This window comes from Selaginella moellendorffii, unplaced genomic scaffold (genome assembly GCF_000143415.4).
Source record: "Selaginella moellendorffii unplaced genomic scaffold, v1.0 SELMOscaffold_9, whole genome shotgun sequence".
In the NCBI taxonomy this organism is placed as follows: Eukaryota; Viridiplantae; Streptophyta; class Lycopodiopsida; order Selaginellales; family Selaginellaceae; genus Selaginella; species Selaginella moellendorffii.
The window spans coordinates 2,893,299-2,905,867 of NW_003314270.1; the positions used below are offsets into that span (position 1 = coordinate 2,893,299).

A 12,569-nucleotide genomic window follows, 5' to 3' on the forward strand; every position below is an offset into this window, starting at 1 on the left:
TAGCGGTTCTAAAATGGGCGTAAGCCTGGGCGATCCACACTAGGTCAAAGCCTTTACTGTGATTGCCCTTGCTCGTCATGCTGTTCCCAAGCAGCTCCTGCCATGTCCTTTATCACTGCCCTGCTGCATCCCAAGAAGTCCCCTACTGATCCGCCGCCCGATCCTCTGTAACAAACCCCTCCCCGCCACGTCAGATCTCCTTGCCGAGTCATCCCTCCACGTGTTCTGCCTCGGGCTCGTTATACTACAACGTCCTCCAATCCAGTACATGCCACATAGTCAACTAGGGCTGACTTACCGTCAACGTGGTCAACAGCGGTGAAGATCTGCGTGTTTGGGAGCCAGTGGCACGAGTAGAGCTGGAAGGGAAGCATAATTGAATGGCACGGGACGTTGGGCTCCTCGTCGCCAGCTGGCGTTGTTTTGCTGATCTTGTCGACTTGACCGCTGGTGGCGTTGAAGATGAAGGCGAGTCCTTGTGGGAGGATGGTCTGGATCACTTTCATGGAGCTCGTCCCCAGCTTGGAGACGATGAATTCGTGCATGGACTTGATCGAGGAGACGCAGGTGTGGTGCGGGGCGAGGTTGATGGACATGTTGGAGCCGTCTCGGACTCTGAACATCTTATTGAGCTCGTTTGCGCGTAGGACTTCTCACTACTGGGCCAACAAGATCAAGGACGGGAGCTTTGAATCTAGCGACGCCGCTAGCTTCTGCTCGAAGGACGACGCTTCGATAGCCGACCTCACCTTCGACAACTACGAGCTCTCGACATCTCCGCGTAAACAGAAAACAAAGAAAACTTGAAGGAATATCAAAGAGAAACAACGAATTTTGCCCGTCCAAGGACGAAGAATGTGCACATGGAGCATTTGGTATATATGCGAGCATTTTCCTTCCAATGGTTGGATCTAGCTAAGTTGATAGTTTAAAAAACTTAAGCACACAGTGTAATACTTGTTACCAACGATACCTTTGTATCTGTTCGAGCTGACTTCATACGCAGTAAGATGCGGAGGATGATAAATCAGCAAGAACCTGAGGACAAGCTTTGAATGTAAGATAAATTAGGCAAAGAAAATCCCATGTCCATCTATCTATCTATCTATCTATCAACATGTTGTTGTAATTGTAACAGGGAGGGAATGCTTTTTAAGAGCTGACAGCACCGTGCCACACGATCAGCGCAACGACAACACAGAGCTTGGGGGCCTCTGCAGAACCTCCATTACGTTAGTATTGGAGAAAGAATTGCCATGTGTGCAACACCAACTCTCCTACATCCGCTGCTGGCCACAGCTGTGACAGCAATCGTGCTCGTGGAGTTCTGGAGAGATGAGAGTTTGGCCTGAGAGTTGAGAGCTTCGCCTATGTTTCAGTCCCTAAGGGACATTGTTTGTGAATATATGCCCCCATTAAGCTATTCCACACCTTCTGAGAATACTAATTATCTTGTGGGATCTTATAATACATACATTATATGAATACTTATTCTTTTCAAGGGTCAAAAAGAAAAGAAGAAAAAGTATTAATCCATTTATTCTCTAACCCAAGCGATGTCCAGCCCTCCAATCCAGTGACAAACCGCGCCCTTGCCCGGCTGCATGCCCAACTCCTTGAACGCCGGAAAGTCTGCATTCCAGGTGCTGGTATCGACATGGCACGCCGCCACATAGTCAACGAGGATTGACTTCCCGTCAGTGTGGTCAACAGTATCAAACCCGACAGTGAAGATCTGCGTGTTCGGGAGCGAGTGGCACGAGTAGAGCTGGAAGGGAAACATGGTGGAATGGCACGAGACGTTGGGCTCCTCGTCGCCGGTTTCGGGCCTTGTTTTGCTGATCTTGTCGACTCGAGCGATGGTGGCGTTGAAGGTGGACGCGAGTCCTTGCGGGAGGATGGTCTGGAGCATTCTCACGGAGCTCGTCCCCAGCTTGGAGACGATCAATTCGTGCATGGATTTGATCGAGGAGACGCAGGTGTGGTCGGGGGCGGAGCACGTTGTCGCGGCTTTTTGGAGGTTGATTGCCATGTTGGAGCCGTCTCGGATTCCAAACATCTTCTTGAGCTCGGGCAGGCTTTGCGTGTTGATCTTGAGCTGCTGAGACACCGAGTATGGGAGGAATGGCCTCGCCGGAGCGGGGGCGTAGCTGGGGTTGGCCATGGCGAGCGTGGTGCCTTCGACGAGGAGAGTGGCGGGGAAGAAGCGCCCCCTGCTGGAGATGTCGAGAACGTATGGAGGCTCGTAGAAGTCGAAGGAGGAGTCGGCTATCGGGACGTCGTCCTTGCACAAGAGTCGCAGATCCGAGCAGAAGCTAGCGGCATCGGTAGATTCAAAGCTCCCGTCTTTGATCTTGTTGGCCCAGTAGTGAGAACTCATCACAGCGGCCTGCATAAATAGAAAAGAAAGAAAACTTCGTTATTTCTCTTTGATATCCTTTCAGGATTTAACCCGTCCAAGGACGAAGAATGTGCACAGGGACAGAAGCACCAGCTGTAAGACTCCCATCGCTTCCTTACAATGTCTTGATTACAGACAAATATATACGAACCGAGGAGCACTTGGATATGCGAAGCATTTCACTGCTTCCAAAGCTGTAAAGTGGCGTCTAGCTCGTCGGTGGAATTCACCAAGTTGATAGTTAAAAGACAAAAGACTTATGTACACATAGTGTTTGTTATCAACCGTCTGTCGGAGCATTTTTTCATGCGAAGTAAGATGCGGAGGATGATAAATCGGCAAGAACCTGAGGACAAGCTTTGAGTGTGAGATAAATTAAGACGCAGCAAAAAATTTCAAGTACCTCTAGTTGCTCTTCTGAAAAATAGTTCTTCTGATACGCCCAGGTGTCAGCGTGAGTCCGTCGAAACTCCGCAATTGTCTTTCTGACAGTGTTTGATATAGGCGATGGCTCATGCGTGAATTTGGCTAGAGCAAAAATGATATCCGGAAGCCACCTGTAATGTAGAAAATTCGAAACACGGACTTTTAAAATAAGTCAGTTTTTCAAGTACCGGGGAATGTCGTATGGTGCTGATAGTACGCATGCTCTCAAGCCCATCACTATTCCGTGCTTGACAATCTTGTCATCACTTGCTTTGCCCCTGGAAGAGGACGCATGAACATAAGAGAACATTTGGCATAGCTCCACAGTACCTGTTGCTTTTCAACTTCATATTCTTTTGAGAGGAACTCAAAATGCCCTCACGAAAGGCCACAGGAAGATCACTAACGGGCCCCTTCAACATGCCTGAAAGGGTGGTCGATGCCGTTTCCCTCACCTTTATCAGAACGTAAGTTAAAAAAAACAGATCCGGCAGGTCATGCATACCTCTAGTTGTGAATCCGACAAAAGGTTCTGCACGCAGTTCCACAACCGAGTGACCTCTTCTTTTTCCAGAGTAAAGGCATGTCTAGAGAAAAAAATTGTGAGGACAAGTGATACAAGAAAGGAGTTCAACCTGTATGCAAAGGACTGAGAGAACGTTAATGCTGACAGGCGTGTGCGCCAATTGCTATCGTTTGCAGCCGAGGCGATAGCTCCAACGGCTTTGGTTCTGTATTCGTTGCCAAATGGCTGCCATTTATACAGGAACACCGCGAGTTTTGCAAGGAAAGACATGTCTTTGTGCGACGTTTCCTGTGATAAGAAACATTAGAACATGAAGTTAAAGCTCAAGTCACTTACTTGTAAAGCCAAAACAGATGGCAAAGCTCCAACGAGTACAGGCATAAGGTAAGAAGCTCGTCCCGATGCCATGGCCGCTATCAAAAATTGGAAAACCTGGAAAAGAAGAACACACCGACTTTTTATCCGAGAATGACCGGCACAAGAAGCACCTACCGTTTCCATGTATTTTACAGCTTCCTGGACGTCGGTGTTGCTGCTCAAATCACCTGCGGCTTCTGTATTCTCTAATGACTTCTGTATCTTCGCAGTGGCTGTTACCGTGCCATTCAACAAGCTTGTTTTCCAATCTGGCACATCTTTTTCATTCAGCAACGGCGAGCTGCGAGCGTCTTGGAGATTTGTGCACAGCACGCACATAATCTTTCCAACGTTTTGCCGTACCTGGTAAGAAAAAGCAGCTGGGAAAGATAGAAGAAAGAAGATATCGTATTACCTGCGACGAAGGATTCGCCATGTACTCCATAACCTCTACGAGAAGGTTCAGTTGCACGTTAATTTCCTGCTCCGTTGCTGCTTCCGGTCTCAGCTCCATCACTACGGAAAGTAGATACTGCAGGCGCTTTGAAACAAGGTTCGATGATGCAGTGGATGGCAACTGTCTCGTCATCAGAGCTTCAAACATAGCTTGACGCAAAAGAGGTGCCCTCAGACCTTTCCTCCCTTTGCCAGTGGACGAAAAGCGTACACAAGCAGCCCATTCTGCAAGAGATTCCGGATTTGCTTGCATGAGGGCCTTGTGAAGTAGATCCGAGAGCCATATTCCCCATGCTTCCACAACAGCTCTGACGTCTGAATGTAGAAGCCCGGCCAGTATCTCAGCCGCCATGCACTGCATAGTCTTCTCTTCGCTAGCATTTACTGCATCTTCCAAGGGACCACGAAGAGCTTCCAGAGCACCAGAACCACACTCCTGAACCAGTCGTTTAAAAAGCTTGGCAAGTCTTGGAGAAAATGCTTCGCCTTTGCTGATGACTACCCAGTTTCGAGTGGTTGGCCATTGACGGACAAAAGCTGGCATCATGCCAATGACGCTCAAATCTGCGGCCTGAACTCTAGCACCACGAGAGCGCCCCTGGCCTTCACTGTAGTGATGGTCCAGAGATAAGTTCTTCACCATCCGAGAGGCAAATGATGGCTGTTGGAAAACTGGAGTTAAAGCGTCTTCCAGAGAAAAGTTGGTAGCATTTCTGTCTATCTTGTAGTGGCCCGAACGCAATAAGAGCAAGAGAGCAATAACGGACAAAGGCCTGAGTGATGGTAAATCACTTCCAAGGGCATTGATGAACTCTCCTGTAGTAGAAAGAATGAGTATCGCTCGTTGCTTTGTAGCTACTACTTACCAGCTAAAAACTTCCTGGTTTCCAGGATTTCTGCCGCATGATCGGTGTCATCCAGCGGCAGCACCAAGCATAGCATCCCCACATGAGCCATAAGCTTGTAGCTGTAGAAATAAGATGATATTAACTCGATGATAGAGTATATTATAACTTCCTGAAATTACCGCCAATGAACGGCTCCAGTGTCCCCATCTGACGAATCCTTAACGAGTGACAAAAGCTGGCTATAATTTGGTAAGGCGTCATTAGCCTCCGTATCAAGCCCGCTCAATGGAACTCCACCGAAACGAACACTAAAAGCAATAGCAAGCTGAAAAGGGGTCTCAGTATGATATGGCAGATGGATCGAAGCAGCTCTACCTCACTAATAGCTGTCTGAGCTTTGACGGAACTGTGACGAGAACTGGAAATGTCAAATAACGTCAGAAACAAATACTGAAAGTAATTGGAACGTCACCTTCCAAGGACAGCTTGTATGAACATCGCCAAGGATTTCCAGTCCTAAACATCAAATAGTTAAATATACCAGATCTTTAATCACAAACCTGTGCAATATGTCTCAATACTGGTCTAGAAGCAAGAATGGAGCAAGAACCCAGCGCAGAGTGCTCCATGGCATCGGCATCTTGCAAACTTGAGGCCAAGGTTGGCATGCAGGACTTCACAAGCGGTGGATACCGTTTTAGCATCTTCTTCAGCGACGCGCCCGCAAAACTAAACAAATCACACAAGTAAATATGGTCGTACGAAAGTGTAGTTCTCTTACTCGCGAACTTCATCGTAGCTGTGAAGAGAGAGCTTCAAGAGTTCGGTTGCAACCTTTACCACGTAAGGACACACCTCATTGCGCTCAAAGTGACGATAGCCAGCCTGTGATGCACGCCAAGTATTGTGAAGATAGACCATCTCAGTCATCATCCAGTATGGCCTGAACAGAAAAAAGGAATTAGTGATGGCAAATAGTTGCCAATGGAGATCAACCTGCGCTTTCCCGCAGAATGAATTCCAGTGATAAAATTGACTCTCGGCTCAACCAGGTTTTTAGAGTCAAGCTTCCAAGTATGCTTCCCGTGAGACCATTCGTTATATTCTGGTGAGCCTGTACAAAATTATACATGAGTAAATAAGAAGAAAAACGGGAAAAACTACAGTACCGTAGTTTCCAACGAGATCTAATGATTGAACTAGCAAAATAAGCAGTGCTGTGTCGTCAGCTTTCGCTTTCAGCAAGTACCTAAAGAAGACTCGTGCATAAGTATACCTTTAGACAAAAGTTTGAATCTTACTCGCAAGCCTTGATTAAGGTGTCGGCAGCTTCTTCCCTTAACTTCGAGTTGCCAACAGATGCTCCAGTTTTTCCAGCAATGCGGAGTGGACCCTTGGAGCTTTCATTTGTAAAATCGGGCAAGGCCGATCTGGCACCCTTTAGACTCCCATTAATTTGCAACAATAGTATCCGTAGCTTTTCCTTGTTTGGAACTGTCAACATAAAATCAGTAAAACTTATAAAAAAAACGTAAAACAACGTACCGGAGTTCATTTCACAGAGACTTCGAAGATCCAATAATGCATTTCGAAGGTGCAATTGGATTACTTCTTCAGCAAAAGCTACTTCTTCTTCACTGGGAAGATGCCACATAGGTGATACAAGTGATAAAGAGGGTTCTTTAGTGCTTATCCATGACTCTATGCCATCGTGACCAGGATATTCCGAGCAAGATCTGCAAAAGAAAACGAGGCGTCCAATTCAATTTGTCGATCCAAGCCAAGTCACCTGTATTGTTGAAGTGGATAATAGAGCAGCAAGCTTTCCACTACAGAACTAAGAAATCGTTCTCCAGCCTCATTGACCTGTATACACCATCAATAAATGTGCAAACTCTCAAAACTTTTACCTTAGCGGATGTAAGATTAAAGCAAGAAGCAATAATGCGCTTCAGAACGTCCTGGCATTGAAGAAGAGCAGGTCCGGCATTCATCATGCCAAAACACAGCAGCGTTAGCTGAGCTGAAACGGAAGTTTCCGTCGCCGGAGAAAGATTCACCTGCAAAAAATACAACAGTCACAATAAAATTAGTGAGATAGTGAAATCCATTAAGTTTCTTACTTTTGTATCCGCTTGTGTTGAGCTGCTTGAAGCAGAGCCCGTGGCTTCAACGTCGGTTAAAGTGTTCAACACGTTTTTCATGATAGGTAAAAGAACCTGTGATACTGTTTCCACAGGATTTGCGTACACAAGTGCTGAGCAAAGCAAGCCCATTTCCGTGACTGCACCTGGTAAAATGTTGCTGTATGCGAATTTCGCAACTTTTTTCATAGCCTGAGGAATCCGAAAAGAAGTTATTAAAAAAAAAAAAAACAACCAAAAGAAAAGAGGCACCTGTTGAAACAAAGGCCTTGTCAGCCTTCCAAAGAGAAGCTCAATCAACGTTGAGTATAAAGAATGTTCTTGCATGAGAAATGTACTGGAAGATTTATGTGAACCTTCACCCAGATTTATATCTCCGCTAATATGAAATTAAAATACGTCAGACAAATTGTTTTCATTTTCAACGAGACTACTTACGTGTGCGTGCCAGACTCAACATGCCGCAAAAGGACGAACAGGCGGGACAAAAACTCGTCCAGCCATTGAGACCAATCCATAGACAAAACAGAAGAGCCACCGTCTGTGATCTCTCCAATACTTCCAACCTGAGAGCACAACCACATTAGCAGATTTTCACCTATCTTTCAGAGGTACTCACATTCGCCACAACGGATGCGTAGAACTGCACGGTTGCAAGTGTTTTAGGGGGATCGTTAGCATCAATGCCCAATAAAGTGGTGAACATTGCCTCAACCAGCGTGGTTTTGCAGTCCACAAAAGATAAGTTAAAAGAAAAGTCCAGTCGATTGGATGTGTCTGCTTCCATCTGAAGGTCAGTATCAATATTCTCCGAAAGTAATACTGCACGAGATGCAAGGGCCAATGTGGTCAATGCAGACTCAAGCTGATGCGTAGCAGTGACCTGAAACATTGCATATTAGCGTTTGTCGGAGCAAAATGAGCAACTCACAGTGATCATAGCCGCTTCAAAACGAGACACAATGAAAGGCAGAATAACCGAAGGGGCGACGAAGGCAAGTCCTGAAGCCACATTAGAAGACGTTACAGCCAATCGCCCACTCTTGCTGTATTGTCCTCTTTCTATCAGCCTTACAATTGTCTTGACGAACGCCTCTCTTTCGTCGGGCCCCAGGAAGTTCTTTTGACAATTGTGCCTACAAAAGTAAAAATGTATGAAAACCATTAGAAAACTACAGTACGAAGCTTACTGTTGCTCGTAAGAGAGTCGTTTAATAAAGAAATAAGATAGATGGCGCAGAAATTGTTCAAGTGATGATGTCCAAGAACCTCCATTTGAAGGATGATAGTATCTGTGCAAACATTTTGTTACTTAGCAGTCATAAAGCTTAACTTCACTCAACTGTTCGAGAAGATCCACAAGTTGCTCAAAGAGATCTTGTGCACTACCCTCAGGCTGAATCAAGTAAACCTGTAAAGCAAACGAGTATAGGCGTAAGCGGCTGTGCGGTAGCAAAGTCTCTTACAATTGCTTTAGCCACATTCTTTGGTGCCGGCTTCCAGTTGCCATTAAACGCAAGCCTCAAATCGTAAGGAACTTCTCTTTCAATCGGAGGTGTTGCATCTGATTTTGCAACAGGAACCTGAGGATATTGTAGAACAGACACACATAAGTTTATCAGAGAATTTGATCCCACCTCAAACATGTTCAAGAAGTGTCCAAATAGACTCGGGAGGAACGGAGCCCAGTCAATCGGTGAGGCATAGGCTCTATGTTTGATGAAGCGCCCGAGCAAACAAGCCCATTGACGGTCCCAGTACGGACAATCGCTGATTCCATCCCAAAGTCTTAAGCATTCGCCAAACCAATCACTGCCACAAGTAAGGTGATCAGCACGTAACTAGGACATACCAAGCTATATTACCATGTAAATACGTTGGTGTCCGGTTCAACAGGCTTTGTTGGAAGAAAAAGTGAGAGAAAACCCACAGCTTCCAGGGACGAATTGTGAATGCCAGTGTCCAAGTACGGTCTGATGAAACGTTGCCTCTAAATACTCGAAACAACACAATTGAGACACACCTGAATTCTGCCCATATTTCTGACGCAGACCCCGGACGGAAGAAGCGGCGAGAGTTGGATATAAGAAGAACTAGTGATTCCAGATGAATTTGCCGTAGAGCTATCCCTTCAAAGAAAAATCTCCTACAACAATGAATGGAAGGGATGATGAAAAAGAGGACTTCTGATTCGGGATGAAAAAGAATAGAACGAACAAACCGTTTGAAGTGAATCAATAGCATCATCTCGTAGAATTTTCTCCAGTCGAGCTCCAAAGTTATATCCTTGTGGTACTTGCTAAGAAGTTTAGACAAGCACGAGGCCCATCGAACCTGTGACAAAATATATAAGAATAAGAATATCGAGGCGATCTCCACGTAATTTTCTTCATACCTGGACAAATAAATTGTCTGAAGAATGGAAGAAGACGTCGAATCCAAGCCTCGCTACAGCATCTAGAGCAGGCTTTGCCGGCCTGATTTTCGCCCTGACCAAGCTGAGGCCACATTTTCCAAAAATTTTAGACAGGAAAGAGGACAAAGAAAATCCTACTTGTTGATGAGAGAAATCCACTTGAGCGTCGCGAATTTGCTCTTGGGATCGTTCGGCTTCCATGCCCGCTGGACCTTATCAGCAATCTCCCCCATCACCTCCTCCTCGCCGCGGATGGCCTCCACGACGGGCGGCGGCAGCCACGCATTGTAGAGATGCATCGCCGCTCGCGCTACCTGGATGAATCTAGAATCCTACGAGAAATTCAGCTCCTCTAGAGATAGATCATAGCACCGCCTCCGGTGCCTTGAGCGCCAAGAGATCGCCGCGCCATCGCAGCTTCTTCCCAAAAAACCCTACAATAAAACTACGTGTTGAAAATATTTGCTAGGCTTCCAACAATCCAAACCTTTTGACAAAATCATCATCATGAACCTGGATTCGAACCAGGGTTCTCCACTTGGCGACCAACGTGATGATGGTTCTTCGATTCAATTTTAACTTCTGCCTCACTCCTGGGGTTCTTCTGATATCATTGTGAGGGCAATGCCACTCAAATGTGGGTAACATCCATTGTGGTGTTTCTATAGAAAATGAAAGATTTGTTCAGGTGGGTAATCACTCACCTGAACAAATCAAGTAAATCTGAAATAATTTTAGAATAATGCTAGCATTTTTTTAAAAAAGTCTGTTGAAAGAAAAGTATTTTAAAAAATAATTAACCGGAAATATTTAATTTTTAATATCACAAAGTTATCTGTTGCACAATATTTGTAATTTTAATATTAAGCACATATAGAGAAACTATTATACAAACAATATATTAAACAAGTAATTCAAACTATCATAGAAACTATTATGTAAACCACGTACCAAACTACTTAATAAACTATAAAGTAAAGCTGTTATATAAAACATATATTAGTTTCACTTTTTTTTAACCAAAATTTATATTAGTTTTAAATATGAGGCAAAAAATAAAAATTATGTAAAAACTATATTATATACCTTCTAGTGATATAGACAGCAATGTGTAGCAATAAGTTGAGCAATAAAAAATAAATTCAAACTCATATCGACTAACATAAAAAGGATAATATAAGACTTTTTACTATAAATTGAGTTTGAAAAGTATAAACTAGTGCTAAATGAACTTTTTGATGATATTCCTAAACCAAAGATTGAGAGGTTATTAATTTATTCATATAAAATCCTTTCACTACTTGTATGACCCTATTTCCTAGAAAAAATTTTAATGTCAAGACCTTTTACTATAAATTAAGTTTGGAAAGTATGAACTAGTGCTAAATAAACCTTTTAATGATATTCCTCAAACAAGGATTGAGAGGTCATTGATTTATTCACTTAAGATCCTTTCACTATTTGCGTGACTCCCTATTTCCTAAAAAAACTTTTAATGTCAAGACCTTTTACTATAAATTGAGTTTGGAAAATATGAACTAGTGCTAAATGAACATTTTGATGATATTCCTAAAATAAGGATTGAGAGGTCATTGACTTATTCACTTAAGATCCCTTCACTACTTGTGTGATTCTTTATTTCCTAGAAAAAAATTTAATGTCAAAACCTTCCATTACAATAGCACTAATATAGCATTATTAATGCCAAGGCCTCCACCTAAAAAATTAAGGATGTTAATCTAGGAAACATCAACAATGTTGATATGTGTGGCAAACCTTATCATATGCAACAAGAAACATTATATTCACAACCACATCCTTGTTTTTATCCTTTAACACAAACAGTAATAGCCTCAACCTCCATTGGAACAAAATCATCTCCTATAAAAAGTGGAATTGAAGTATGTGCAATTACAAGTAGAAGAAATGATATTTTATAATATTATGCTAGTCAAAGATCTTTATCAAATGTATGAATAACTCTCACAAGATGTTGATGAAATGCTAGCCATAGCATATCTAACTTGATCCACTCGGACATATTTAACTCTACATGAAGCAAGAGACTCCGAAAATGAACACTAATTTGTATAACTAACTTAGATGGCCCATAACATAAATAATAAAATTGCTGAAAGGCATTATTATAGTTGTCAACATGTTCAAATATGTACTTGAAGATACTCGGGAGAAAATTACAATCTATATAAGTGGCTATACTTAAACCATTCAATGTTGTTTCTTGGAAATATGTGGGAAACTTGTGTAAATGCTAGGCATCATCTTAAAAATGATAAGTGGCAATTATTGTAAAGTGATAAAACCAATTATATATATCATCCCTAAAATTCCTATAGAAGACTTTGGCTAAACATGAGGATTGGTAGCAAGAATATAAGAAGTTGTATCACATGTTATGAATGTTATTATCAACTGAGTTTGATTAGTGAGTTGCAATTGCATAGTATTAAACAACTGCTCTAGCATAAGAGGAGGAGGAGGTTGTTGCAAAGAAGTATGCTACTTTGCCATGAAAATGAACAAAAAGAAAAAAACTTAAAAAGCTATAAAAACAAAAGAGATATAGACAATGCAAGAGTAAACAAAAAACTCTTCAGAAACAATTAAAATTACCTTTCACCTCCACTAATGTTAAAGTATGAAATATAGAAATAGAATATAGAAATATGCATATTCAATTAGCCTAAAAACTTTAGCTTATATAAGAATAAAAGGTCTAGATTGAAACCAATCTAATGGATATCAAAATCCCACTACATCAATAATAGTATATAGCATCATAGCTATACACTTGGACTTCACACCTATATAATATTTATACATATAAATATATATACATACATACATACATATACACACACACACACAGATATATATATATATATATATATATATATATATATATATATATATATATATATATATATATATATATATATATATATATATATATATGTCTCTGTGTGTATATATA

The 12,569-nt window shown here is 42.5% G+C and overlaps 2 protein-coding genes across 3 annotated transcripts; both read right to left on the reverse strand.

Annotated features, from left to right (window-relative positions):
- Positions 1-1,537: 1,537 nt before the first annotated feature.
- LOC112345513 (BURP domain-containing protein 16-like) lies at positions 1,538-2,490 on the reverse strand. Its single transcript, XM_024672396.1, has one exon. The coding sequence runs from the start codon at positions 2,393-2,395 to the stop codon at positions 1,538-1,540; it is 858 nt and encodes a 285-aa protein (XP_024528164.1). The 5' UTR covers positions 2,396-2,490.
- A 122-nt stretch (positions 2,491-2,612) lies between these two features.
- Positions 2,613-10,023, reverse strand: LOC9633368 (proteasome activator subunit 4). Of its 2 annotated transcripts, XM_024672658.1 has the most exons (35): positions 9,713-10,022; positions 9,554-9,656; positions 9,380-9,492; positions 9,182-9,304; positions 9,024-9,131; positions 8,796-8,970; positions 8,625-8,741; positions 8,502-8,569; positions 8,349-8,450; positions 8,090-8,294; positions 7,778-8,041; positions 7,597-7,724; positions 7,411-7,537; positions 7,138-7,350; positions 6,925-7,074; positions 6,804-6,880; positions 6,560-6,750; positions 6,316-6,508; positions 6,184-6,263; positions 6,011-6,128; positions 5,796-5,957; positions 5,575-5,743; positions 5,487-5,530; positions 5,390-5,432; positions 5,194-5,339; positions 5,033-5,133; positions 4,126-4,982; positions 3,846-4,073; positions 3,690-3,785; positions 3,463-3,641; positions 3,333-3,414; positions 3,158-3,282; positions 3,016-3,105; positions 2,805-2,958; positions 2,613-2,747 (listed from the first exon to the last, which is right to left on the reverse strand). In XM_024672658.1, the coding sequence occupies exons 1-35, from the start codon at positions 9,871-9,873 to the stop codon at positions 2,706-2,708; spliced, it is 5,334 nt and encodes a 1,777-aa protein (XP_024528426.1). In that variant the 5' UTR covers positions 9,874-10,022; the 3' UTR covers positions 2,613-2,705. The 2 variants fall into 2 exon arrangements, with proteins under 2 accessions (XP_024528426.1, XP_024528425.1); XM_024672657.1 differs by having other exon boundaries at positions 6,316-6,750; positions 9,713-10,023.
- Positions 10,024-12,569: the final 2,546 nt, after the last annotated feature.

Coding starts and splice junctions, on each gene's coding strand:
- LOC112345513 (XM_024672396.1), bottom strand. CDS start 2,395: ATGCAGGCCGCTGTGATGAGTTCTCACTACTGGGCCAACAAGATCAAA.
- LOC9633368 (XM_024672657.1), bottom strand. CDS start 9,873: ATGCATCTCTACAATGCGTGGCTGCCGCCGCCCGTCGTGGAGGCCATC. Junction 8,295..8,348: donor CGACTCTCTTACGAGCAACA/GTAAGCTTCGTA, acceptor TTACTTTTGTAG/GCACAATTGTCAAAAGAACT. Junction 3,786..3,845: donor CTGTAAAATACATGGAAACG/GTAGGTGCTTCT, acceptor CTTCTTTTCCAG/GTTTTCCAATTTTTGATAGC.